The sequence below is a fragment of the Pseudoliparis swirei genome, chromosome 24 (genome assembly GCF_029220125.1).
Source record: "Pseudoliparis swirei isolate HS2019 ecotype Mariana Trench chromosome 24, NWPU_hadal_v1, whole genome shotgun sequence".
Classification (NCBI taxonomy): Eukaryota; Metazoa; Chordata; class Actinopteri; order Perciformes; family Liparidae; genus Pseudoliparis; species Pseudoliparis swirei.
This window is the reverse complement of record NC_079411.1, coordinates 4405772-4432867: the sequence shown is the minus strand read 5'-3', so window position 1 is coordinate 4432867 and position 27096 is coordinate 4405772. Positions and strand designations below refer to the sequence as shown.

General features: G+C 45.6%; 4 protein-coding genes across 6 annotated transcripts; 3 read left to right on the top strand and 1 right to left on the bottom strand.

Moving 5' to 3' along the window:
• The first annotated feature begins 67 nt into the window (after positions 1–67).
• fbxl18 (F-box and leucine-rich repeat protein 18) lies at positions 68–5550 on the top strand. Its single transcript, XM_056409989.1, has 7 exons — positions 68–272; positions 1039–1236; positions 1458–1807; positions 2682–2817; positions 2934–4012; positions 4569–4787; positions 4949–5550. The coding sequence occupies exons 1-7, from the start codon at positions 219–221 to the stop codon at positions 5103–5105; spliced, it is 2193 nt and encodes a 730-aa protein (XP_056265964.1). The 5' UTR covers positions 68–218; the 3' UTR covers positions 5106–5550.
• Positions 5339–8627, bottom strand: LOC130190535 (stonustoxin subunit alpha-like). 2 transcript variants are annotated; one of them, XM_056409990.1, is made up of 3 exons: positions 8468–8627; positions 6593–6629; positions 5339–6200 (listed from the first exon to the last, which is right to left on the bottom strand). In XM_056409990.1, exons 1-3 carry the CDS (start codon positions 8492–8494, stop codon positions 5668–5670), a joined length of 597 nt encoding a protein of 198 aa, XP_056265965.1. In that variant the 5' UTR covers positions 8495–8627; the 3' UTR covers positions 5339–5667. The 2 variants fall into 2 exon arrangements, with proteins under 2 accessions (XP_056265965.1, XP_056265966.1); XM_056409991.1 differs by lacking the exon at positions 6593–6629.
• Positions 8628–8916: 289 nt separating this feature from the next.
• ptcd1 (pentatricopeptide repeat domain 1) lies at positions 8917–14634 on the top strand. Its single transcript, XM_056409239.1, has 8 exons — positions 8917–9483; positions 9605–9745; positions 10777–10995; positions 11079–11180; positions 12084–12728; positions 13365–13481; positions 13774–13956; positions 14203–14634. The coding sequence occupies exons 1-8, from the start codon at positions 9007–9009 to the stop codon at positions 14440–14442; spliced, it is 2124 nt and encodes a 707-aa protein (XP_056265214.1). The 5' UTR covers positions 8917–9006; the 3' UTR covers positions 14443–14634.
• Positions 14635–15499: 865 nt separating this feature from the next.
• zgc:112980 (uncharacterized protein LOC503706 homolog) lies at positions 15500–23613 on the top strand. Of its 2 annotated transcripts, XM_056409261.1 has the most exons (20): positions 15500–15552; positions 15951–16083; positions 16175–16283; positions 16373–16466; positions 16712–16862; positions 16968–17079; positions 18391–18516; positions 18657–18719; positions 18824–18946; positions 19070–19225; positions 19332–19385; positions 19491–19714; positions 19820–19899; positions 20728–20805; positions 20913–20990; positions 21078–21182; positions 21318–21423; positions 22243–22301; positions 22514–22572; positions 23117–23613. In XM_056409261.1, exons 2-19 carry the CDS (start codon positions 15960–15962, stop codon positions 22553–22555), a joined length of 1884 nt encoding a protein of 627 aa, XP_056265236.1. In that variant the 5' UTR covers positions 15500–15552; positions 15951–15959; the 3' UTR covers positions 22556–22572; positions 23117–23613. The 2 variants fall into 2 exon arrangements, with proteins under 2 accessions (XP_056265236.1, XP_056265237.1); XM_056409262.1 differs by lacking the exon at positions 15500–15552 and having other exon boundaries at positions 15992–16083; positions 16753–16862.
• Positions 23614–27096: the final 3483 nt, after the last annotated feature.

The following is a 27096-nucleotide window of genomic DNA, read 5'->3' as shown; positions in this document are numbered from 1 at the left end:
TAACAGCAGCAACTTCATCTTTTTTTACCGACCGGAAGTGTGTCCGTCACTGAAATACTTCCGTCCCTGTGCAGCAGCGAAAGTGGTCCGTCCTGTCAACGGAGGGATGTTACGCCCGGTAACACCGCCTGTGGTCCGACGGAAAGCGGTTTCATCGGAAAATGAAGCGCTGGGCGAACATCTAAAATCCAATTAAAATACAAAGAATCCTGGTGAACATGAGCGGGTCCGTGAGATGGATTTCAGAGGACATGGACCGACAAATTGTACAGGTGGGAAAATCGACAAACCCTTTATATTTAACGGTGCCGCTGGGCAACTGAACTAACGTTAGCTAACATTAACGCGATGTTGGCTCAGACCGACACAGGTTCCTGATAAATTGTTCAACCAAGTTTAATTAAAACGCTTAGACAGTGTAGTGCAATACTGATATGAAGGCGTTTGACCATTCGCTGGTAATGGCATCATCTTTTAATCCCAAATTGTACAATAGTTGTACGTGTTTCCGTACCTTCAACTATACCGCTGGCTAATTAGTCATATATAAGATAGAGCAGTATTAATACATTTGGTTGTATGTGTGCAGTGTCCATATCCTTGTCATATATTACATATTATTCAAAAGTTAGTGTGGGTAATTAAAATATATAAATGTAATAACCAGATAGGATTTTTGGCAACAGCTAATTTAAAAACTCCCTTCTAACTAATACTGATGCAAAATTATATATACATATAGAAAGTGTTTTTATAAATCAGTCCCACTAATTGATATGCAGCATTGTCTACAATGGCTCAATACAACCAGCATTAAATGGAGAGCTACCACAATATGAATGATATATTGTCATAAACTAGGGTCTTAATACCAGCTGCTGTCTCTTTGTTGAACCGCAATTCCAAAATACTAAGAATTAGGAGTTGATGGCACCAGGATTTGCAGCATCTTTGCCATTATGGTAATTCTACCCAGAGGTTGACTGAATACACGGAGAGTCTCAACGCTTTTAAACCGCGACGCCGCTTTCTTCTCAGGCCGTATTTGACGAGGACACGATGTCCTCCACCTCGGTGGGGATGTCGGATTTGTCCGACGAGATCCTGCTGTGCATCCTCCGCCACGTTCCAGTGTGTGACCTGCTGTGGAACGTGGCGAACGTCTGCCACAAGTTACACACACTGTGCCACGATAAGACCCTGCTCACAAACGTCAGCCTGTCTGAGGAGTATCTGGTAAAGATGTTGTATACTTTTTTTCTTTTTCTTTTGAACTGCTAAATTTCTAGATTGTTTTAGTCCAGATTCCCATCACAGTTTTCTATTAATCTTCACGTTAATGCATGCGTGTGTGGGTCTTTCTGTATATTTTGAAAGCATTTCGTCAACGACACAGTGGAGTATTTGTTGCATTTTAACAGCTGGATTTAATAAAATGAGTTCTTTGTTCTCTCCAGGCTGACGATCTATTGATTCGGCACATATTAAAGCGGTTGGCCAATCACGTGCAGTCTCTTAGCCTCAATGGTTGCTACTGGCTGGCTGGCTCTACAATGGAGCTTCTCGCTCGCTGCAGAGGAGTGACGCACCTCGATGTCACCGGCTGTCGCCTCACTTCCCTGCGTCTCTCCCGTCTCCTCTCCTCCCTCTCTCTGCTCAGATCCCTCGCTTTTGATGTGACGCCCGGCTTCAACTCGGCTCAGCTCAGTTCGGAGGCCGTGGCTTCCCTGAGCCGCCTGTCGGAGCTCAGACAGACGCTGCTGACGCCGAGTTATGGTGTGGTGCCATGTTGTGCACAACTCCGCAAGTACGAATCCGTCAATATTACTGCGTATTCACATGATGAATTTAAGTTTTAGTGCTCGATGAAAACTAAAAGAATCACCAACAAGATCACTGCTCATCCTGAGCTGAACATGACTGTCTGTACCAGATTTCATGGCAATCAATGCAATGGCTTTGGAGACATGTCATGACTAGCCAGCCCCGCTTACTATCTTTATTTTTTAATGTTTTTTTTAATGCTTGATTTATTTATTTATTTTCCCAGACAAATTCTGTGAACAATTCTGGTAGATTTAGTGGTGCTTTTTTGTGATTCTCCTGTCAAGAAACTCAGTTTTACAGATTTGTAGATTAAATGAGCAAAATCCTGTAAGTAGACTTATATTTTCTTCAAAGGGCCCCCATAGTCAGCAGGATTTGTCCTCTGGGGAACATGTCTCCAATGTTATGTGCCAATTCATCTTGTAGTTAAATCAAAAAATGAAAGTTTGACCTGCTGGTGGCGCTACAGGAAAGGTCATCGGATCCCTTAAGTCACGAGGATGTATCCTCTGTGGCTCATGAGAGTTTGAACAAAATGTCATCCTGAATAAATCCATCCAGTAGTTGTTATTTCAGTCTCTGGACCAAAGTAGTGGACTGAACCGACATCGCCATCCTTAGCTTGCACGGATAAAATCACCTGCATGTGCTTTCTGTCACAATCAAATCCTAAAAGTTATTTATTTAGAAAATGGCAATTTGCATTTACTTTGTCACTTCAGATCAGCCATCTTAATGCATGTGGTCCATTGGTTGAGTTTAGCGACACTACGCTAATGGAACTGGCATTTGCGTTCTTGCCTCGTATTCCACTCCTACATTGTTGACTGCGTGTCTGTGTCGGTGCCCGGCAGGCTGATGCTGCAGTTTGACATCTCAGACGTGACCAGAGAGGGGATCGGTGTCTGCTGTCAGTTAATGATGGGTCAGAGCAGTGTGCCGCATTACCAGCAGCTGGAGGAGTTCACTGCCAGGCTGGCTCCGGGGGAGGTGAGTCGGTTGGCCTTCATGTGCAGTACTATGCTCTCGTATACCTGCAGTACACGCTCTAATGCGGTGTGGTTTGTAATCGGTGTGTCTGTGTGTCTGTGTGTCCATGCCCTCAGGTGAACCAGACCTTGCTCCTCCTCTACCTGGCAGTGTTCAGCGTTCATGTGCCGAAGCGTCTCAGAGTTTTCCTTGTGTCGATTCCTGGGCCGAACCCGGCGCACTGGCCCGCCGCCCCCTCATTGGCCCAGAGCTTGGGCCAGCGCGGGGACCTGGAGGCGCTGCAGCTCCCTCGGTCCTGGCTGGATTCCTTGTCCCTGAAGCGAGCTCTGGAGGGAAACAGCCCGAAGCACCTGAGCTTCAGCCGCTGCCCGGCGCTGTGGCCGCAGGTGTTCCAGTCGCTGCTGGAGGGAGGAGTCAAAGACGCCACGCAGCTGACCAGCCTGAACCTCAGCGGGATCAACAAGGTCCTGTACTCTGAGTGCAGGAGTGTGGAGGATCAGCTGGTTCCCGCCACGATGAGCCGGTTGGCCGTCGGCTGTTCCAACGTGAAACAACTGAACCTGATGCACACGCACTATCATCACGAAAGCTCGCCGGGGCTGGGTGGGGAAACGCACCTGTGTGCCAGCTTGGCCAAACTGGCACACCTGCGCTCTCTCGCTCTGCCCGCCTGCGCTCTGTCGGACGGCTTGAACACGCATCAAATCACCACGAACAGCACGTCTCCCTCCCCGCTGTTCCAGGGCCTGAAGAAGTCTCCGCGTCTGGGGATCCAGAATTACCAGCCCGACGCGGAGTGCACCCTGTCGGGGGACAGCATAGCGGGGCTCACGCTGCTCTTAGCCGGCTGCCCTTTTTTAGAGACCTTGGAGCTCATCGGCCCAGGTTTTGTCTCCGCGCTGCCTCGGCTCGAGCCGTGCACTCGCGCCAGCGTGGAGCCTCGCGGCATGTGCCCGTGGGCCCGGGGGGTCGGCGACGCACACTTGGCGGCACTTGAGGCGTTGCCTCGGTTACATCGTCTGACTCTGGCCGGGCTGCCTGGCGTCCTCAGGGGGACGGGGCTGGTACAGCTGACCAGGCAGTGCAAAGACCTACAGGTGTTGTCCCTGGCCAACATGGGATCACTAAAAACCATGAACTACACCCCTGCCTTGCTGGACACACTTAAACAGTGCACGCAGCTACGGGAACTCAGGTTAGAGGATGTCTTTGTGTCCCCTTCATTCACTGTATTAATACACTCTAACCATCAGACAGTACAGTCATTATTATTATATGTCCATGTAGTTAACAGATTGTCCATTGTTATTTATATACTTGTCAATTCTCATATTTAATTTATTATTTGTTATTTAATCTAAATGTTTTCTTCAGATGGATGTTAAGTAGACTCAGAACCACTTAAACCATTGGTTTACTTTGTAAAAACAAGAAGAATCTAAATCTAATCTCTTGGCAATTTTTTTTTGCTATAATTCTAATTTAATAAATAAAACTTGTGATGAAAAATTGTGAATTAGCAGATTGTATTTCCCCCCCCAGATAATTACAATAACCCCCCCCCCCCCAAACTGAAAAAAAATACGTTCAGATTGACCTTGCTGTGTGATGGAGAGTTGTTGTTTTTCATGTAAAGTTGATCCTTCTATCTACTACAAAATAAAAGGCACTGCATCAGTTAGCCTGATTTACATGTCATGGAAATAATTCCCGTATTTATATGTTGAACATTGTGTGTGTGGGTGTTCCAGGTTGGAGCAGCCCTACCTGAATGCCAGCACCTCCTTCTTTGAGGCTCTGTCCTGCTGCTCCCGTCTGCAGCGCCTCTGCCTTATCTCCCGCGGCGGCGCCTTCGACCCGTCGGCCGTAGAAACCTTCATGGAGCGTTGCTGCCACGTCGTCATGTGCCACATGTTCATGGGCGGCACCTTGGTGGCTTGTCGCACTCTGCAGAAAGTTCTGCTCGACAGGTCGGTGCTTTTCTTTTTTTGTGCCGAAGAGAAATCCTCAAACATATAAGTGATAGTTTACATTATCATGCCTCGTGTTATCGTACTATTCATTTATTTATTTGTGTTGTTATGCAACTTTTTCAATGGAATCTTTTCTTGTGTTCTCTCTCTCCCGGTAGATTTTCCACGGATCGCTCGGCTCTGAGCGTGGTCATCTATCCGTTGCAGCATGAAGACCTGTCGTCAGTCATCAGAGACATCCCACTGACACTGCTGGACAGGATGACTTTGTTCCAGAGCCACGTGGCCCAACCCCCGCATCTATCCCCATTGTGACATCACCAGAAAGCTCCAGAGTGATTGGTACGCGACGTCTGCTGCGAGGTGCTCCGACCCATTTTATTCTGCAGGAAATAGAAGTCGCTCGTTGAAACACCGATTGTCACCTGCACAGTGATTTCTGTGTCATTTTGTTTCACCGAGAACAGTTTCAGGCTGCTCGACAACAATCATCATCATCATCAGATTGTTTTCATTTAGCTGACAAAGTAATAATGTTCTTCAAAAGGTAATTTGCTGGGAGGGAGTTTATTGTTCCTGGACATTTCACATGTGTTACCATTTGGAGACTCGAATGAGGCCCTTTCAATCATGAATCATGCCCATTACTACACCGGCGGTCTGTTACTTTGAAAATAAGTGCCAAAAATAGAAATGAAGGGATGTATTTGTTCAGATACTTCTGAATCAAATGAAGTTGTAATAAACTCCATTGAAGTTATATCGGTGTTGTCCATGTACCATTATTATCGTGATTTGTTGAAATCCACCGTAGGGTTGCATCGCGTTTTATCCTCTGGAAGGGCGCCCCGGATTGCCCTGGATCACATGACATTGTTCAACTGGAACTCTCCTCCAGGTCACACAGCTGGGCGGAGTCTATGACCCACAGTCCGGGGTAGAGCGGCTTCGTGAACGTGGTTTCTTCTCTGTGCAGCAGCTGCAGCGCCGTGTCACAGACGCAGTAGTAGGTCAGGCTACCCGCCTTGTGATCGAGGTACACGCCCACTCTGGAGGACCGGGGCTCCGGCACCGCCGTCTCCTCATCCCCGTGTCTGAAACACTTCGTGTTGCCGTTTATGTCCAAACTCCAGGATTTGTCGTTGCAGCCGAACGCACACTCGGCGTAATAGTCCGATCTGCCAAGATCTTTGTACGCCATCGCTATTTCAACAGAGCCTTTGAACTCCACCTCCCAGTAGCAGCGTCCGGACAGACCCTCTTCACACAGCACCTGGTAGAGGTGAGAGAACCTGTCCGGGTGTTCGGGGTACTCCTGGACTATATCTGTGAGCTCCACCTTTCGGTTCCCCTCAGACAGAACCATCTCTCTGTACGCCGTGTTCGAGTCCAGGGTGAGGCGACGGTAATCTGTGAGAGGAGAGGAAGAACAAACGCTGATGAGTCTTTTCATTTACACACCTGAAACTAATGTGCAAAACTCTTCACTGGGATGATTTAAGGAAATGTGTGTTTGAAGGAATAATTGAAATTTGGGGAAATTGACATTCGCTTTATTGCAGAGAGGTCCAGCAGATTAAATCAAGAAGATTGATACCACTCATGTTTGTCTTATAAATACGAAGCCAGACTGGAAACAAAGGGAAACGGCTTGTATTCAAGTTTATGTCCAATTTATTATCAAATTAATGCAACTGGGGCCATTTGGGGATTCTAAGCTCAATGCATATCCCAAAGAGCAACCGATTTCCATGGCACCTGAATTGTTTTGCGGTCTGTTATTTTAGATTAGAAAGACTCACATTTTAAGAAGTCTGCTCTCGTCTGAGGTTCATCGCTCTGTGAATCATTAGACACACACACACACACAGGTTCATTTTTATAAATCAGGGGTGCTCACACTTTTTCAGCATGCGAGCTACTTATAATATGTTATATATGTATTTATTTATATACACACAAACCCTGAAAAAGCAGGGTTGTCATATTTTGTTTGACTAAAAAGTAATTTACAGTGAAAAATTGGAGTAAACTCATGAGCAAGAACAGCTGATGTGGTGACGTCATCAAGTTAGCTGCTGTTCCAATCACAGAAAGACCGTCCTCCCGTCCTTCGGAGTCTGGACTCCCAAGACCAGACTCCAAAAGAACACAAGTCTGTACTCTGTGTACTTTGAATTGAGAACTGTAAATAACCCTTAAGGTGTATTGTTTTGTGTTGATTGCCTTCTTTTGTATCTGCTTTATTGGTTTTGATGTATGCCTTTTTATATTGTATTGTTTTAATGATTTTGTATATGTTTTAATCTACTTCCTCTAAGAGCTAAATCTGACTTTTATTTTGAAATGTTAAAAGGAAGCGCTGTTAAAATTCAAACTTGACGGTACGGCTAAATATTACGGACGGATGCGCATTTCATATAAAGTTGTAAAAGTTTGAATGGTCCCGTATGAGGCTAATGCTCTTACGGTGGTGACGAGGAGGTATTTAAGAAAGATGTTTGGTTCAATTGTATTCGCGGAAAGAAAGAAAATAAAGAAGTTCACCAGCAGTAAGTCTCACGCAGATTCAAATACGGGGATCCGTTACAGTCACCATGGAAACAGTCACATGACATGTAGGCCACTCTGGTTCTGTGCTGTGACGTCGCTAGTGTGTAGTGACGTCACGGAGCAGCGAACCAGAGTCTGTAACTAGCAGTGACTTCCAGCAGAAGTTACGTCTGTGAATCTCACAGAAACCCCCCTCCACCCAGGGAAGTGGCTGAATTGGAGAAGGGGGTGGGCGGGCTCTGCTGTGAGATCACAAAACGGGTGGGTGGGAAGGTGATTCTCAGAAATGAGAATTGCCAAGGACTATATATAAAAGAGAAACAAAAAGGAAATTCATTTCTTACATAAAGAAATTTTAAAAAAGTCACTTGCACCCCCAAGAAGTGAACACTTTTTGGGGGTGCAAGTAACTTTTTTTTGGTTGCTCCGTCCCGATGCGCGCAGACACGCCGGCATCGGAGCTCTGCTGCGCGCGAGACGGCGAGTCGAGAAGTGTTAACGCGACACGTAGAGACAGAAATGACCTGCTGTTGTTTGGATACGATCAATAACAGACGGGTGTTTAGTTTAATACAAGAACAAAGACGTCTTCAAGAAAAGGGACCTTACATTACTTCTGCTGTAATCTGGCGCTTTAGAGAAAATTATAGGGTGGCGGGCGGAGATTTCATTGGGGCGGGCCAATTTTTTTTAATGACATGCGATCTACCAATACTACGCCGCGATCGACGTATTGAACACCCCTGTTATAAATACTGCTTTAGGTGTTTTCAAAACACAGACGGTGCTAATATGTAGAGCTGAAATCAACACACTATTTATTACATAATATGGCAGATGTCTACAAAATCACTCATAATAAAGCTTTTTAATTATGTTATTGTAGTTTACTCAAACCCTTTAATCTGGATAGCAGAACATGAGAACAAATGATGTCAATAAATGCCTTGAGCTGACCTCTAATGTGTAAGAAACTTAGTTGATATTGTCAGAAACACATAATGATAACATAGATGTCAGTTTGTCTTAACATACAAATGAACACTTTAAATAAATTGTGAATAATATGAGCGTGTGATGAGTCGCATAAATGTGTGCGGCGGGCACTTGTTATGACACTTTACCATTGTCGAGCTGTGTCTCTCTTCCATTGCTGTAACAAGTGTCTCCCGGAAACCGGGAAAACTGTGTCTCTTTTAAAATGAATCAAACCTGAGTTTACATTTTCTTATTTGGTCTGGCTTTCCGTTTTCAACACTTTTTACTCCAGGAAGTCAACTTTATAATCAGTGGGCAGGGGCGTGGATTCACCTGCAGAGACGTGAAGTTAACGGCACAGGCATACAAATCGATCACCGATGTACTCGATCTAAGTGGGACGTCCTATCGAGAGTAGATTTTTAAACAATAAATTTACCTCCAGAAATAAACTGTGACATGTTTCAACTCAATTAATAGTCAGCTGTGATCCATTTAAAGGATCGAAGCGCCAAATAAGCCGGTTTATATTTATTGTTCTGTATCTACTAGTCAGGTCTTGCTCAGTTGGTTTGTCATTGAAACATCGTGGTGCGCACAACATGACAAGCTGCGCAGCTGCCCTGAAAATAGCATTTGTAAGTAATATTTTATTTTAAGGGACGTTAGATTGAAGTAGGTGAACATGTTAACGTCCGTCGCCTGTCTGTGCGTGCGAAACGGGAGGAAAGTATCGGTCCCTGTAGCGAAAGTGTGCTTCTTTTCAACGAGTAAGAACTCGACCGGGACCCTCAATCTGACCGGGGCACGAGATGTGTCACGACACTGGTCCTCCGGTCTCGTCCTCACACAGACTCCCTGGCAGCTGCTATCCGCCAGAACTGTGTTCCTATCAGCCTCTTCCCATGCGGGTGCAGATCCTCTGGGGTCCCCCTCGGCCCCGGCTGAAAAGGACCCCCCAGACGGGGAACACTTCGGTTCCTTCTCCACCGACATGTCCTCCAGGAGGACGTACAGGAAAATCAGCCCGTACGTCCAGGATCTCCGGTACCGAGAGGGAGACGAGGAGGACGGGGATGAAGACTGGGTGAAACGTCGCAAGAGGACGAACACACCGTACTGGTACTTCTTACAGTGCAAGAGGCTGATCAAAGAGAACAAGGTGAGTCCTCTTTGAGCATCTCTGTCCTCTCGCCTCCTTCTGTGTTTAACACATTGTGTGTGTGGGTGTGTGTGTGTGTGTGTGTCTGTCTGTGTGTGTGTGTGTGTGTCTCCTCTCGCAGCTGCAGCAGGCCTTGGACTTGTTCAGCAGAGACATGCTGCAGGCGGAGGGTCTGCAGCCGGAGGAGAGCAACTTCACGGTGCTGATAGGAGGCTGCGGTCGAGCTGGACAGCTGAAGAAGGCCTTCAGACTCTACAACGATGTAGGGAGATTTTATTCACACACTATTATTATGTTTACATGCTCAGCGGGGTTTAATTTTACTAAAGTGCTGTAAAATATAAGACGACAACATGGCATAATATATAATAAAATCACATTACATGGCAACAGCAACACAAAAAAAGCAAAAAAAACATAACAACAACTATATAATCCCATATGCAAATGAATAAGAAAAGGAAACGGATAGAAAACAAGAGATCTGGGGTTGGACTGGAGGTAGAGGAGCTCAGAGCTCTAGCAGCATCAATCTGCACGAGCTGCAGGCGAGATATGACTGGGTACTTCCCAAATAAAGAGCGTTGCAGTGACCCAGATGAGAGGAAAAGAAGGCATTTGTGATCATCTTCAGGTTATTAAATGAGAGAAACGGTTTGAGGTTGCAATATTTCTAAGTTTGAAATGGCGACCTTACAAAGCTGCATCGAAGACGACGATGTCTGGCAAGAAGGATGCTCAGTTGCTGGAGGATATTCCAGATCTAAAAGTGATGTGAAACTGTCTCCTCTGTCTGTTTTATATATAATGTATCATGTTATAACCATCAAATATGAGATTTCTTTACTTCTCGAAGGTGATAGTGTTCGTTCTTTGTTGAATCTAGAGAGGCGTTGATTCAACTTTAGGGTGATTTCGTAAGCTGCAGTTTTTGGTGCTGACATTTTTTATTTCTTCTAATATTTCTTCTCATTTACATTAATGAGGATAGACTAAATGTTTGAAAAACTGCTCAGTTTTAACATTCTACACGTCAACAGCAGCCTCTGAAATGATCATGAAGTTGAGCTTTGAACTCGCTCACAGTTATTTTTCACTTAAATTTGCCCCAAATTCATCCGTACCTTCCAGCAGAAGAATCGAAATTATGAAAATTCAAAAACATCTTCGCCTCACTTACTCATTTTACTGCTATCTTACTCAAATTGTGGTATTATATTTCCCGTCATAGTTTTAGTTTCAGTTTAAATGTCCATGGACAACGCGATGTAACGCTGCGCGCGTCTCTTCCAGATGAAGAAGCGCGGCCTCGAGCCCAACGACGCCACCTACACCGCCCTGTTCAACGCCTGCGCCGAGTCTCCGTCCAAACAAGCCGGCATCCAGCAGGCCGTGGCGTTGGAGCAGGAACTCCGCCGCAACAACTACCCGCTCTGCACCATCACGTACCACGCCCTCCTCAAGACGCACGCCATCACCAACCACCTCCAGGCCTGTATTCACACGCTGCGGGTACGACGCGGGGCCGACGTGCGGGAGGGGTCCGCTCGCCGAGTCGTCCCGATTCTCTACACGAGTCTTGTGTCCGTTTGCAGGAGATGCTGCAGAACGGCCACGCTGTGACTCAGAAGACGTTCCACTACCTGCTGATGGGCTGCTTGAAGGACAAAGAAACTGGATTCAGGCTGGCTCTACAGGTAGATGCACAGAATATATTTACTCTGAGATTTTCCGTGAAAGTCGGCAATCTCGAAAGTAGCGTGCTTCAATCTGTGGTCAACAGTACAACCCGAGTGCTACTATTTCAGAATCAAAAACTTTTTATTGCCGTGTATATTTACGTATACAAGCAATGTGTCATGGTGGATGGTGCAACAATAGACAATGACATTAACAACAATAAACAATAAACACAGTGCGATAATGAAAAATATAAATATAAGTATGAGGTAAAGTGCACAGACGGGCAGGTTTCAGAAATCTAACAAGTGTAAGTATTTAAGGTGAAGAGTTGTGTATATTTAAGTATATATAAGTGTGTTTAAGTGTATTTTAATGAAGAATTAAGTGATGTGCAGGGGGGTGACCGGAAAGGAAATGTCCTGGGGATGACAGTCAGTCAGCGGGGGACCCGGGCTCTGTTCATGAGGTCTTGGTCCTGACATTGGGGCGATAGGAGGTGCGTTCTCTCAAAAATCAATCGTATGATTATCCAGAAGGATCCACCATTCAGGAGCCCAAACACCGGCTGCGTCGGTACTCTCCGTTTCACAAATGTCGGACGAAAAAATCACACGTATAAGGCTCAGCAGAGCTGCTCAGAAAGAGGACGAATCTCAATCCTCGCGGTTTAAGGTCTCCTGTAATCCAGACAGTCCATCTAGAGCTTCCCTCACAAGCCAGCTCAGCTCAGCCACCGATGTGTGTGTGTGTGTGTGTGTGTGTGTGTGAATAAGGCAGTCCTTTTAAAGATTTACAAACCAACTGATTATAAATACATAAGTAGGAGGCGCAGTGGAACATAGAAGGAACTTGTAATATTGTTGTTATTGCACAAAGTCAATATGCACCGGGTCTCTTTACATCTCTTTTTGTTTCAGGTGTGGCGCCAGATGCTGAGGTCCGGGATTGTTCCAGACTCACAGAACTATAACCTGCTCCTGCGGACTGCCAGGGACTGTGGGATCGGCGACCCGGCCGTGGCCAGCGGCGTGCTGCTGAGGCCCGACCCGCCGCACAAGGGGGAACGCAATGACGTCATGGACCTGGACCTCCTGGAGAAGCAGTTGTTCATCCAACCTGACCCGCACACCGACAGCCAGCAGCACAGCGGAGGTGGCGAGGAGGCGTCCGACGGCAAAGACTCCGCCCACCTGGTGCCGGTCCCACAAGGAGACGCCGTCTTGCTGCCGGTCGACACGGCCGGCGATTCCACGGCCCCTAACCTGCTGGACCTGTTTGAGGGTAAGAGGGTGGACGTGGTCTCCCTCGGCGCCGTGGCCGGAGCGTCGGATAGGCTCGCCCTCATCGGAGGAGCGGAGGGGTTCCTGGAGAAGTTGGCCGCCGGCCAAATGTGTCCGGACATCAGAACCGTGACCCTGCTGGCGGACACGATGGAGCCGGGACGCCGGTCTCTGGAGACGCTGCTGAAGGTCGCCAAGCAGCACAAAGTGAAGCTGGACGCCGCCTTCTTTAACAGTGTGATACGCAGAGCAGCCCGAGCTGGAGATCTGGAGGAGGCAAAGGTAGACACACACACACACACACACCTACCTCTGTAGTATCTGGCCATGCAGATAGTTACCTTCGCATTGAAAATGCGGAAGTTTATGTTTTGATCGCCGTGTATTTATTTATTTATTTGTTTGTATGCGTGTTATTCGCTAAACTCAAAAAGTATTGAACCGAATCGCATGAAATTTGGTGGGATGATTGGTTATTATCCGGGGACCAGTTGATTAGATTTTGGGATTGATCGGGTCAAAGTTCAAGGTCAAAGGTCATGAACAGGTCAAAATCTTCTTGAATCTCATGAAATTTGGTGGGATGATTGGTTATTATCCGGGGACCATTTGATTAGATGTTGGGATCAATCGGGTCAAAGGTCAAGGTCATGGAAAGGTCAACATCTTTTTTTTACCATAGCGCGATACATTTTTGTCCAATTGGTATGCAACTAATGCCAAAATGTTCATAATTCAATGCCCAATCTTGTGAAATGCGAAGGTATGCGCTCTACCGAGTGCCCATTCTAGTTTTGGTTGTATCCACCAGTGGAAAGTACCCGAGTACATTTACTGATACTCATGTACTGTACTGAAGTACATTTTTTTGACGGTACTTTCAGTGCATATTTCTGATGGGATTCTCTCTCCTTCCAGTTCGTGTTGACAGTGATGCGACAGCGGCACGTCAAGGTGGATGTGAAGACGTTTGGGTGTCTGGCGTTGGGCTGCGAGCAGCAGCAGGACGGACTGCAGCTGCTGGAGGACATGGAGGTGAGGAAACTCTCAACAGTCAGCTTGAGGAATCGCCGTGTATTTGCATAATAAAGGACAGAATATCATGCACTATTCTGTCACAGCTGCTTTTTCCATTTGTTATATGTTGATGTAAACACAGAACAAAAGACGGTGTAACAAAATATAAGTGTTTATCATTAGTTACGCAAAGAGATGAATTGTAACATTGTCATGTGATACTAACGTCAGCAAAAATGGTATTGTAGTACTATTAGAAGACCAATTGTTTGACTTGTTATTTTCTATCTTTTATATGTATTTATTGCAGGAGGCGGGATTTCGGCCTACCGTCCAGGTCTTCTCTGCTCTGATTGGCCGAGCAACTCGAAGAGTGGATTTTGTTTACCTGAAAACGATGCTCAAAAGCATGAGCAGCATGAAGGTGTGGCCTAATGAGGTCATCATCAGACAGCTGGAGTTCGCCTCACAGTATCCTCCCAACTATAACAAGGTAAGCGTCATGGATCATCATGGAGCGAAAGGCTCACCTGTAGTCTCCATTGCCCAATCATTTTAGTGGAAGGGAAGAACTCTTAGCAATGTTGTGTTTTTTGCTTATTCCTCTGCACTCAAGTACCCAAAACTATCCCAATATGATGAAAGTCATACTGTTTATACATTTCGTATTGACGTATTCATATTGTATTTATGTTTCCCCTCTCCTCCCCTCGTGCTTCCTCCTTTCCATCCCTCCCAGTACAAGACGAGAAACAACTACCTGGTCCAAATCGATGGTTTCCGTGGTTACTACCAGCAGTGGCTGAAAGAAATGCCTGGTCAGGGCGCCGAGGACGATCAGGCAGAGCAGCAGTCTAAGACCGAAGGGCGGACACCAGGAGCTGCAGATGGATCCACAATGGCCCAGAAGAACCAGAGAGCCGCAGCGAGGAGATATAAGCCTCACAGCAAGGAGAAGAAGAGCTCCCCTCCTCTTTAACAGCACGGAGGATCTTCATTTCTTCACCTGATCCTCTGGTGTTCTGTTTACGTTCTGCTGCGTAACTCTGGATGGACGTCAGATGAGCGGTGAAGCTCGTGGACCTTCCTTTAGCGGACTTGTGGAAGATGCATTTAGAAATCGTTGTAATTTGTATTGCAATTAAAGTTCATGTTTGAAACATAAATCTCACCGTAGTTGTATATTTCTTTTTTAAATGGTCATTTGCAATTTGTGTAAAAATGCACATTGTGTGTAGGTCTTTCTTTTTTATTTGAATCAATGTAAAGCCGGTATAAGAGGACGCATATTACGATTTGCATCATAGATTTACAAGTTCACTGGGCGATGTTTTTCAGATGGTTTAAACAACTTAAAACTGACTTTCTTTGACCAAAAATGTATTTATTGAAGGACTATTTATTACTTGACCATCTCTGTTGCATTTGTAAGCATTGAGGGGCTTTGGGAGGGAAAGGATGGTGTAGTTTGTTGAATTGTGTCAATGATGCAATTTAAGAATCAACTATTATCTAATTGTGATAGACGTCAATCTTAAAGCACTGCTTGAAATGGGAATCTCTTGATGCTTGTTGTGCCTCGACAGGAAATATAAAATGAGTTTTTAGGTGTCTGATTACTTTCTAAAGAATCTTTTCAGAGAGAAAATGTGGATTTATTATTCATATATTATTATTTATGACTATCTTTCAGTTACAGATTGATCAAACGGCTTTCAATTTATTTTAGGTCGGCCTGGATAGGCGTTTTTCGTAATTATTACAGGAACGCTAAGATTAAAGAGATTTTTCTCATTTATTTTTAATAAGCCGGCATCCGTCTGAGTTGATTATTGTGAAATGTAAAACTGTTGTGGGTCAAAAATATGAAGTCAAGTAGACCAACAAAAAGATGAAACCATATTTATTTTAACTGCTTTATCTACGGCTCCACAAATCAGTCCACTAGGTGGCGGTAATACTCCACTGAGCTGGTTTGCCGACCAACAATTGAACCCACAAAGAAGAACATCGAGAGTCACATCCGGTTACGATGAGTTTTGGAAGCGCGGGGCGCCAAAAATAACTTCTTCAGTCTGGGGCAACAAAGGTAAGACAACTCGCTAACGAAACTAAAACAGCCACGTAAACGTATTTAATTTCTGTATTTCGCAATAAAGAAGTACATTAGTAATGTTTCCGCAATCTGCGACAGCTTTTACACGTTTGTAACTTTCTGTTTCCTGTCTGGAGGAAAAGCGAGCGAGCTTCTTCAAAATAGAAACTAAAACTCGTGTTGTTTTTTAAAGTTAACGCGACAACATAACGTCTTTTTAAAAAAAACACCATAGTTTAATGTCTCATCTAGTTACGTCCTGTATATTTCATCCCCTTCGCAGAAATACTGACAAACCAGCCTGTAAACTTTCAGTGAGGAACAACTCCTGGAGGGTTTGACTCGGGATACGTACGCCATTAATTCCTTTCCCGGGTTTTCTTCCCTGCTAGTCATCCCTGATGGGCACAACGGTGGACACTGGAGAAATAATCATCATTCTCAGTGATGATGAAGACTGTGAAGAGGACATGTGCAGTGATCTCTCGGTTCTCATCGTGGAGATGGAGGACGTGAAGAAGAGCGGTAACAGCTGTGTTTACTTACACACAGGGATGTAAAAGGAAGGTTGTGAATGGTCATCAGCTGATCTTCCTCTTCTTCTGCTGTGTTTCAGCCGATGCCGTGCCTCCCAGTGCTCCGGATGAAGACCTGGTCATCACCTTCTCCCGCCGTGCTGAGGTCCTTCCTCATGCACGCTACGACTGTCCCATCCACGCTTTTACGTGAGCGAATTTGCACTGATTTTCATAATTTTTTTGTGTTGCACCTTCATTGGCGATAACCCCCGACCTCTCCTCTGCCCGGTGCCCAGGGCGACAGACTGTGAGATCGGTGCTTCTGTGGCCAATAACCATCTCGCGTGCGATCAGTGCTTCTGCTACATCTGCGACAAGCTGGCGGCATCGGTATGCGATGACGTCGTCTTCCAACCGTCCACGCGAGTGTATTCTATCTAAACTATGTATCAGTCGTATTTATATTATTAAAACAGCCGCTGTTATTATCATTCTAGTTTTATCCACAGCTGCAGGAAACTGTGAAAAGTATCTCGAGATGACCTCTGTTATGATTCGATGCTATTTAAATCAAATGAATTGAAAGTAATTGTTCTTCTTTTCCAATGTTGAATAATTTGTGTGTGTGTGTTCAGTGTAAGATGTGGTCTTACGGCGGTGTGTGTCACTGCAACAGCCACAAGAGGAGCGACTTCTGGAACAACCTCAGAAACGGCTTGCTGCTGGGAGGACTGAAGACCTTCAACCTCACCGTGTCGGAAATAGATTCTCACCTCCGACTCGCAGGTACTTGCGCTCACACACACACACTTTGGGGAAATCCTCAACCTGAGCCACTCATTGTTTCATATTTACTCCCCGATTCACTGGATTTGTCGTCCTCTCGTCCAGACACGATGCTGCAGAGCTTCAGGCAAGGGCTCTCTGAGAAGTTCTTGTCCACCGTGAAGGCTCCGGAGCAATGGGGCGTGAACCAGTGGAACCAGAAGAGCCCCATCTTCGAGTGAGTGGCGGAGCCGTGGAGAGGATACCGACGTCCCTCCAGGTGATCTCGTACCACTGCATGCGTCGGGGACACATGAAAGCCTTTAGGATTCACCCTCCATATTTCCATATAAGTTTATAGAAATACTATAATGCATTGCTGGAGAGCTCCGTTAAGACGTCCCTTTTTTGGGACTTCAAAAACAGCAAAAACAACAAAAATAAAATACACAAACGTATTTTAACCGAGAGCAAAAAAATAAATATAAATTTTAGGGCTGTCAGCGTTAACGCGTTAATCTATGCGATTAATTTGGCCGCGTTAACGCACTAAAATATTTTACCGCAATTAACGCAATTTATTTTTTATTTTTTATTTTATTTATTTTTTAAACCGCGACAGTACGGTTTGACACTGTTTCCGTTTTTAAAACAATCATTTCTCCGCGAAAATAAGGAGCAGAAATCAGTTTAACTCGTGGATGAATCAGTCGGGTTTCCTCCTGCTCCTCCTTCCTCCCGTCTCCCCCTCTGATACACAGAGGAACGGAGGGGCGACGTGTCGGGGGACGCGGCGCGGAAAGAACTCGTCACACGAAACCTTCAACGTGATTGGTCAATCCGTTTGTCTGTCAACATTTCGGGGAAAAAAACCCCAATGAACACTCAGTAAATCACAAAGGACCTCCCACCTCACAGGTTAGGCTCATTTAGCAGCCTGTCAGTCAGAGAACCAGAGAACACGGCGCGAGGACAATGAGCCTCATTTCAGAGCTGAGATTGTTCTGGAATGTTTGATGTATAACACGTGGGGGTGTGTCACATGCAAAAGACTTTAAACGGTGAATTTAATTTATTTTGTAAAATGTATAAAATGAGCCCAGCCTCCAGAGGGTTAACGTGACATATGTGAATGTCAGTCAGTTATCAAGGCCACTGGTTTTGCTGCTGTTCAATGTTAAAGATGACAGGACCAATGGGGTCTCAATATACTTTTTTTTTTTACTAATCTGATGTTTCACTGAAGAAACAATTTATCATCCACGATATTAAATACCTCGCTGGCACTGTATATGTAGGAGCTTCTTTGAAAACACAGCTCTGTGTGAAGTTTGGTCTTTAAAAAGAATGAACTTTTAACTTTTAATTGCGATTAATCACGATTAATTAATCGCAATTTCAAAATGTGCGATTAATTAGTTAATTTTTTTTAATCGATTGACAGCCCTAATAAATTTGACTAACGCCTTTTAAGGAGCAGACTTTTAAATCGTCACATTACGAAAGAGACGCTTTTAGAATTCCGTTGTTTCTTCTCTTCGTGTTGCAGCTACACAACCGTGTTCGAGTTTGTGTCTTCGTTCCTGAACAAAGCGGCTCAGCAGGAGGGCAGAGCGGCGGCCATCTTGAGACTGGGAGCCGCTGCCGAGTTCATACGGCATTTTCAAATCTCAGGGTACAAACACACACACACACACACACACACACACACACACACACGCACAGCATGAAGAGCATTTCCTGTTCTAGATTAATCTTAACGGCTTTTATGCTCTCTGTGTAGTCATTTCCTTTGATTGATGTGATTCTCTCCAGGTTTTTCATCGCTCAGTCTCCCATTGCTACTACTGTCGATCCCAGACTGATGTTACTGCAGAGGTACACACACACACACACACACACACACACACACACAGAGAACCCATGTTGTGTCCCGTCTGAAACTAGTTAATTTAGATTTCCACCTTGTTGTGGTTCCCCAGGGTAATAGCGTCGATGCAGAGGCAGATGGTGATGACCGATCTGACCTCTGAGTTCATCGACAAATTGCAGGATTTTTTCAAGAGTTTACCTTTCCCCGCTGAGCTGAGGACCCTAAGGAACAGGTGTGTGTCTTCAAATGTGTCCTGAGCGCATAAACGATTCGTTGCACATAAAAAGCCTGTTTGTGCGTGACTGTAACTGTGTGTGTGTGTGTGTGTGTGTGTGTGTGCGGGCGCTTGCTTCAGCCTGTGTGTGCGGCATTGGGATGACGTCCTGCTGGTCACCGTGCTGAAGGGGCAGAACGTGACCGGGAACCGCAAAGACAAAGGCAAGAAGGACCAGCTGATTGAGAAGATTTCCGTCGTGCTGTTGAGAACGGAGCTCCTCCAGCGGCAGCACAGGTACAGCACGGAGACACGTGTCTACACACACACACACACACACACACACACACACACACGCGCACTAATGAAACCAAACCTGGCCGCGTCCTCCCTCCGTCTGCAGGTACAGAGAGTTGTGTCGCTACCTACGAGTCGTCAAGACGGATGATTCCAAGCGGTGAGTGTTCAAATAGTCTCGCCTATTTTAAAATGGCGCTGGTGTTTCACGTTGTTGTGCGAGGGACTTTATTGTTGTTGTTGTTGTTGTTGTCTCTCCGTTTAGTCTCCAGCAGGTTCGGGACCTCCTCCCGTTCTTCATGTGCATGGACGGCTCTCTGACCGGCAGCCTGAACAGCTTCTTCACGGTGGTGAGCGCGCCCGCCTCGCGCCTCACGCCGCAGCTCTTCCTCTTTTACTTCCGCATCTTCAACACGGCCACGGCGCCGACGGCGCCCGTCAGCCAGGTGGTGCACTGCTTCTCCGACGCGGCCTGGCAGCCGATCAAAGGTCAGACTTCACCGCCGTGGGAGGAGGAGGGGGGGGGGGGGTAGATTTGTATTTATTTTTAACTCATTTTCTCACGCCACGTCGCACTCTCGGTCCTCCCTCCAGACGCGGCGCCGCTGCCGCGGGCCGTGCTGGTCCGGTTCGCTCTCCGGGTTCAGAGATGCTCCGCGGCCGTTTTCCACGACGTGAGTCCCTCAAACCAGCAGAGAGACGGCCAGTCGGCTCAGACTGAAGTCACTCAATTCACTTTATTTTATATATCCCAGTATCACAAATTTCAAATTTGCCTCTGAGGGCTTTATAATCTGTACGCATACGACATCCCTGACCTTTGACCTCACATCGGATATTTACTCGTCAGTCCTGTTGTGTTTGACTATATGTTCTAATTATCTGTATTTCTTGTTTTGGACGCTGCGTTTGTGACACTATATGTCCCAGTATAATCTAATTTAAATGCTGATTAATAACCATAATTCTGCTTAAAATAGTCTCAGTGAACGTCTCTTCTGCCGACACGGCACTCAAGAGGGGGAGAAAATATTATACAGTAAACAAACTGTACATCTGATTCATAAATAGTTTTGGATGAATGATTTCATAGTTTTAAACCGACCATAAAGGCCGACATACACAGTATAGAATAATATTTTCTCTGAATACTTGTAAATCTATTTGATTGATTTCTTAGATTTTTTTTAAAAGCATTGCAAAGCCTGGGTAACACACAGGAGACGGACACGCTCGGAGCTCCTGAACCTCTCATCTGTCAAAGCTGTGTTTATTTCTTACGCTCCCAGAATGCTCTTCTTCAAGACTTGACGTGCGCACAGAAACGTTTTTTTTTGTGGAGTATTTTCTTTAAATAGTTTCGGTGCTTGTTGTGATGAAGTGATTTTGTGAGTTATCGTTTAACGCCCAGTGATGTTCCCCAGCGTGTGTGAATGTGCTGCATGGTTTGACGTGCTCGTGTCCCCGTGTGTGATCCTTCGCCTCGTGTCTTTCTCATCCAGTCTCGGTGTTGGATCGATTTACTCCAAGTCGTCAACACGCTCACCGCTGTCCCGGAACCACGTCCAGATTTTCTACGCGTATGTTTTTGTTGTTGTTGTTTATTGACGGCTCCTTTTCATTTATTTATTCATCAATAAGTTGTTTACATGATGGGAATCCTGTGTCTCTCATGTCTGATCTTCAGGAGTCGAAGGATGTTGTGAATTCAATCCTGCTCGGTCAGCATGGGTCAAACCTCCAGATCCCAACCTTCTTTCTGGAGGTGCGCACGCTCACGATCTACACACATCCACGTGGGTACTACCGAAAGGGTAGTACACTGTTAATATGTGTGTGTGTGTGTTTACAGGTGTACCCAGACCAGGCGTTGTTGCTGTTGGTAACGGGGGCTTTAGATGTGAGAATCCTGAGCATTGCTCTGAGTCCAGCCCTCCCTGTGCTCAACACCTTTAAGGTAACCTGGTGGCAGACATTTAGTCCAGAGAGCTGAGCGGCCTCCGTGTCCCTCGTGTCCTCCGTGTCACTCGTCCCTGTGAAGCTGAAACGTCCGTCTACAAGTTGTATCCAATAACATCTCTGTGTCCCTCAGGAGAACATGTGGGCTCTCAGGTGGCTCTGGGACAATTTGTCCTCCTGCCCAGAACGGCTCGGGTCCTTCTTACTGGAGATCTCGCCAGAGATGGAAAACACAAAAGGTGTGTGTGTTTGTGTGTGTTCGTCTTCCTCGTAGCAAAGAATCAACGCACTAAACCCTCAATATTGGGTCCAAATGTATCTGTGCTTTTGCAAAGATCGTTGGCGACACCTGGTGGTGACATGGATGAACTGCACCCACGTCTTGCCTCACAGGCCTCAGTATGCTTCTGCATTGAAAAGATCATGTGACGTCAATTTCTGGTCTCATCCTCTGAGTTAATGTTTCACAGTATCAATAGTTGTATCGTGGATAATAAGATGTGTTACGGGAGATGGTCTACAGTTAGTTTTCAGATACATGTTTTATCAATATTTAGGTGAATATATCATACCAGCGGATACCCAATATTCAAGGACTCTGATTGGATACGGGACATCCCTCCTTCTCTGAAGCTCCGTGTTTTACTGTTGCCTGACATCGAAGTTGAAACTCACAATTATTTTCAATTAAGCTGTCGATTATTTTCTCAATTCATCGTTTGACAAAAAAGTGAAGCATCTTCTTGTTTCCATGGTAGCGGGTGATGTCTTTAAATGTCGTGCTTTATATGATCAAAAGTCCACACTGATCTGCAGCTTCTATCTTTATCTTTTTAACATGTTTTCACTCCTGAATCACTTTGAAGGATGTACAGTATGTGTGTGAAGTCAGTCTGTTTGATTTTAAATTAGATTTTTATCCGGGCGGTTAGTGACGGCGTGGGCGCCATGGTAACGTAGCTCTGACAGCTGGCTCTTAGCAAAGGTCAATTAGGAGTTTAGAAGTCTTGCAATTAGTGTTCACAGCCCAAAAAAGTCTTTTTCTCTCTCTCCGTCAGATGGGCATCATGTGTTATCCTTTCTTCGCGCCGCTGTCGCCAACTCGTCTTCCTCGACTGTGAGTGAGATTTATTTCCTGACAAAAGCACCACAGCCCTTTTGAGATCACATTTTACACTGGATTTAATGAAAGTTACTCAAAGGATCTGAGCTGACCTTGTATCTCCCACGACCTCTCGCGATGCGCTGGTGCTCAGCACCTGCAGTGAGTCGCTGAGTCCTTCACGACGTCTTCAGTGTGTTGATCCACCCTCTTCGTCTCTCGTGTAGGCAATCGAGCCGCTGATGAACCCCGCTGCTCCTCCTCAGTGAAGGCCGCCGCGCCAGCCGTAAGTCACACAACTGTCGGCAGCTGTTTCCTCCTTTTTTAGGGGTTATTTAAAAATGCACTTTTGAAGGAAATACGGTGTTTTTTTATCTTCCATTGTGGAACATATATTTTCTTTTAGAAAGCAAACTGTATATTGTAATTTTTTTTACATGCAATTGTTTATGGATTTTTTACATTATTTAATATAGAAATATATGTATTTAATTTTTAACCAATGTAATGTTAAATCCATTAATAGTCGTCTTCTTCCCGGCCTTTAACAGCTGTTAAAGGTACAATGTGGCCTGAATATGACTTATACTCTTAACTGAACTAATATTATCAACTGAACTAATATTATCAACTGCATGGGAGCGGTTACAGTGTTGAGCCCGGCTGGTCCTGTAATACCACTTTGTACCTCTGGGGGCGATAGAGAGTCATTGTAGCGTCCGCTTTGCCCTCAGTACAGTTTTATATTTGATTTAAAGCTTCCTTTTGAACAACTTCCAACAGCTGCATGCCAAACTATCATTTAGTTTGTCCCTTTTTGGTGTTTGCAGATGAGCCTGATGCGATGAAGCGAAAAGGGGAGGAGCCACGAATATTATGTGTCTGAAGTTCTATGCAGACGCCAAAATATAACCAGACGACCAGACTTCAAACTTTGTTGTTTTTGCTTATTTTGAATCCTAATGTAAAATATAAGATTGTATTTGCAGAGTAAATAAACATGTGCAAAACTCAAGATATTCTGTACTGATTTTATTTTTGTTGTACTTTTCATAAATTATGACTGACTTTTTTACTTTTCATGAGTTTTATTCTACTGTTCTTTTGACAGACTGCATAGACTTTTTGGAGTGTTGCTCCTCCAATGTACATTTGATTTAACGCCTCTAATCAACAACTGAAATCATGTTTTTGTCCTTCTGGTTGTTTTAATTGAGTGGAGCTTATATTCACAACAGTTAAAATACTTACAGATATTCACTTTAAATGCAAATGCTTATCAGAGGCTGTCATGTAGTGTTTGCAAATAAAAGAAAAAGTAACTGTTTTCATGCTTTGACTATTTATTGCTCAAGTTTCTCATATTACAGCTCAGAGTAACACACACATGCTCATGGATATTTTTTGAGTTCAGGTGAGCCTGCGCTTGTTTTACGAGAACAATCACATTAAATGAAGAGCTGGAATCCACCCTGAGAACACCAGCCTCTCATCCTCATGCAGCTGAGCTGGTTCAACGTTAAAATGACAGTTAGTCAGGCTGTAGCTCCAGGCGGTCACCTGTAGGTTTCTTTCTCCCCCCCACGCACCGAAGACGAGCACACCGAGTTTATAGTCGGTAATATTCTTTATCCGGCTGCAGACTGCCTCTGCTCTCCCCTCTCGTGCCTCCATCCCTACGCCACCTCACACAGTGTAGAGCAGGGGTGCTCACACTTTTTCAGCATGCGAGCTACTTATAATGTTATATATATATATATTTATGTATTTATTTATATACACACAAACCCTAAAAAAGCAGGGTTGTCATATTTGGTTTGACTGTAAAAAATAATTTACAGTGAAAAATTGGAGTAAACTCATGAGCAAGAACAGCTGATGTGGTGACGTCATCAAGTTAGTTGCTGTTCCAATCGCAGAAAGACCGTCCTCCCGTCCTCCCGTCCTTCGGAGTCTGGACTCCCAAGACCAGACTCCAAAAGAACACAAGTCTGTACTCTGTGTACTTTGAATTGAGAAACGGCTATTGTCACTGTAAATAACCCTTAAAAGGTGCATTGTTTCGTGTTGATTGCCTTCTTTTGTATCTGCTTTATTGGTTTTGATGTATGCCTTTTATATTGTTTTCATGATTTTGTATATGTTTTAATCTACTTCCTCTTAGAGCTAAATCGCACTTTTATTTTGAAATGTTAAAAGGAAGCGCTGTTAAAATTCAAACTTGACGGTACGGCTAAATGTTATGGACGGATGCGCATTTCATATAAAGTTGTAATAGTTTGCATACCTGCAAACTTGTCACCATTCGGTGAAATTCACCGTTTTGAAATCAAAATAGGTCATCCACGTGAATCGTGTAGATCCGAAGAGTTTTTGTTTTGGGGTAGAGGGGGGGGGGTCAACGGGGGGGGGGTCACCTGGCCGGCCGGCGTTTCTGAGATTGGAGTGAGACACGGAGAACACTGACATCTGTACAGTAAATACTATGAAGCGACAGAAGGAGCTGTTTGCCGAGCTTAGCATAACAACTAATAACACATAAACAACCCTCGCCCACTTAAAAGTTGTTTCTTGGTGTAAAAAATATGAACGATGAAGCTTCAGTAAGCTAGCGGAGCACGAAGATTTGAGGCGGGGAGAAACAGCTGTAGAGAGAGAAGGTATTAATGTAACGTCCGCTCGCTTTGGGGTGCTGTGTGAGGATAGTTATTACGTGTGTAGGAGTTAAAGAGAAAACAGTTCACGCTCGCGCCGTTTAGCTGGCGGATGTCGCGCGCTCGCGGACAAGACATTCTCCGTGACGTCACTGAGTCACCATGGAAACATTGTCTGCGCTTTGATGCCGTGACGTCGCTCGTAGTCGTGACGTCACGGAGCAGAGTTAGTGTAAATAGCAGTGATTTCCAGCAGAGCAGCACCGTGATGTGACGCCCTCAGGAGGTGTGGGGGGGTGGTCCTCTCATACCAGCGGTGTAAAACTGAGTACGTCTTGTGGCGAGTCACCTCGTGTGAAGTCTCCGACACTCAGCTGCATCGCTTGGGTGGGGGGTATCCTGGCGGGTTAGTCACAGAAAGCGGTGGGCATGACTTGTGGATCCCACAGAAGGACCGGGGGGGGTCGGCCCCCCCTCCCGGGATGGGGCGGTTTGGTGGGAGTCACCTCGTGTGATTCTCCTACACCTCATCCCGGGGTGGGGTGGGGTACACAGAAGAGGGCGGATCGGCGTGTGTGTGTGTGTGTGTGTGTGTGTGTGTGTGTGTGTGTGTGTGCCTGCGTCCTCGGTCCTCGCTCATCTGCGCCGGTTGGGGGCGTCTCGCCGGCATCGCGTCTCGCCGGCGTCCTCGGCCGGCGTCTCGCCGGCGTCGCGTCTCGCCGGCGTCCCCAGCCGGCGCAGATGAGCGAGGACCCGTTCGACGCTGTCTCGCAGGTCGGGGACGCCGGCGTCGCGTCTCGCCGGCATCGCGTCTCGCCGGCATCGCGTCTCGCCGGCGTCCTCGGCCGGCGTCTCGCCGGCGTCCCTAGCCGGCGCAGATGAGCGAGGACCCGTTCGACGCTGTCTCGCCGGTCGGGGACGCCGGCGTCGCGTCTCGCCGGCATCGCGTCTCGCCGGCATCGCGTCTCGCCGGCGTCCCCGACCGGCGCAGATAAGCGAGGACCCGTTCGACGCTGCTTGCAGCTTTAATGTTTTTTTTGTTTTCTGTTTCTAATCTATTTCTATTTCTAATCTAATCTATTTCTATTGCTAATCTATTTATATTTCTAATCTAATCTATTTCCATTCTAATCTATTTCTATTTCTAATCTAATCTATTTCTATCGCTAATCGAAACACTAGAGAATCGCCGTATAGGTCGGGGTCAGGGTGCAGGCGACTCAACTCCTCCACCCCCTTAAGGGGGAGGGAGGAGAAACTAATAACCCGCACACTTTTGCCGAGGCTCGTCGTCCACCGGAAATGTGGATCGACACGAAGCAGTGCACCAACTCCACCGAGTCCCGCCAGCTCTTCGCGAACACGAGGCACCAGCATGTCGACGGGAATCGGACATACTGGCGGCCCTCCATGGGCTCTACCTCTCTTTTTACATGCAATTGTTTATGGATTTTTTACATTATTTAATATAGAAATATATGTATTTAATTTTTAACCAATGTAATGTTAAATCCATTAATAGTCGTCTTCTTCCCGGCCTTTAACAGCTGTTAAAGGTACAATGTGGCCTGAATATGACTTATACTCTTAACTGAACTAATATTATCAACTGAACTAATATTATCAACTGCATGGGAGCGGTTACAGTGTGAGAGAGGGCGAGTGCAATCACTGGCACCGACAACTCACTGGCACCTCACTGGCAACTCACTGGCACCTCACTGGCACCTCACTGGCACCTCACTGGCAACTCACTGGCACCTCACTGGCAACTCACTGGCACCTCAGTGGCAAGTCTGTGGCAAGTGCCACAGACTTGCATAGATAATGTATTTGTATTTTTTTAGACTTACTTAAAATATGCAATACGATATTGCTGTACAATACTGCTGTACTATATTGAATATTGTTTTGCTACTACTACGTTTCACTTCGTAATATATAACACTTATATACCATGATATGTATAATGTGGTCCGCCTTTCTTTAATAATAAAAAATATATAATTTTTTTTTTTACCATGTCATACTGTTATACCTCCATGAAATTCTCCTTTGAGGAGATGCCACTGTTAGTCTAAAGTTTAAGCACTGGCACTCAGTGACACTTGCCGGCACTTGCCATCAGTTGCCAGCAGTTGCCAGCAGTTGCCAGC

What these genes read in the sequence shown, in the direction of transcription:
- fbxl18 (XM_056409989.1), top strand. Translation starts at nt 219, where the DNA reads ATGAGCGGGTCCGTGAGATGGATTTCAGAGGACATGGACCGACAAATT. An exon ending in CCAGGCTGGCTCCGGGGGAG is followed by an intron (nt 2,818 to 2,933) that starts GTGAGTCGGTTG and finishes CCATGCCCTCAG; the next exon opens with GTGAACCAGACCTTGCTCCT. An exon ending in CAGAAAGTTCTGCTCGACAG is followed by an intron (nt 4,788 to 4,948) that starts GTCGGTGCTTTT and finishes CTCTCCCGGTAG; the next exon opens with ATTTTCCACGGATCGCTCGG.
- LOC130190535 (XM_056409990.1), bottom strand. Translation starts at nt 8,494, where the DNA reads ATGGAAGAGAGACACAGCTCGACAATG. An exon ending in AGAGACACAGCTCGACAATG is followed by an intron (nt 6,630 to 8,467) that starts GTAAAGTGTCAT and finishes AATGATTCACAG; the next exon opens with AGCGATGAACCTCAGACGAG. An exon ending in GAGAGCAGACTTCTTAAAAT is followed by an intron (nt 6,201 to 6,592) that starts GTGAGTCTTTCT and finishes CTCCTCTCACAG; the next exon opens with ATTACCGTCGCCTCACCCTG.
- ptcd1 (XM_056409239.1), top strand. Translation starts at nt 9,007, where the DNA reads ATGTTAACGTCCGTCGCCTGTCTGTGCGTGCGAAACGGGAGGAAAGTA. An exon ending in GGCTGATCAAAGAGAACAAG is followed by an intron (nt 9,484 to 9,604) that starts GTGAGTCCTCTT and finishes CTCCTCTCGCAG; the next exon opens with CTGCAGCAGGCCTTGGACTT. An exon ending in GATTCAGGCTGGCTCTACAG is followed by an intron (nt 11,181 to 12,083) that starts GTAGATGCACAG and finishes TTTTTGTTTCAG; the next exon opens with GTGTGGCGCCAGATGCTGAG.
- zgc:112980 (XM_056409261.1), top strand. Translation starts at nt 15,960, where the DNA reads ATGGGCACAACGGTGGACACTGGAGAAATAATCATCATTCTCAGTGAT. An exon ending in CGGCATTTTCAAATCTCAGG is followed by an intron (nt 18,517 to 18,656) that starts GTACAAACACAC and finishes GATTCTCTCCAG; the next exon opens with GTTTTTCATCGCTCAGTCTC. An exon ending in CACGTCCAGATTTTCTACGC is followed by an intron (nt 20,806 to 20,912) that starts GTATGTTTTTGT and finishes TCTGATCTTCAG; the next exon opens with GAGTCGAAGGATGTTGTGAA.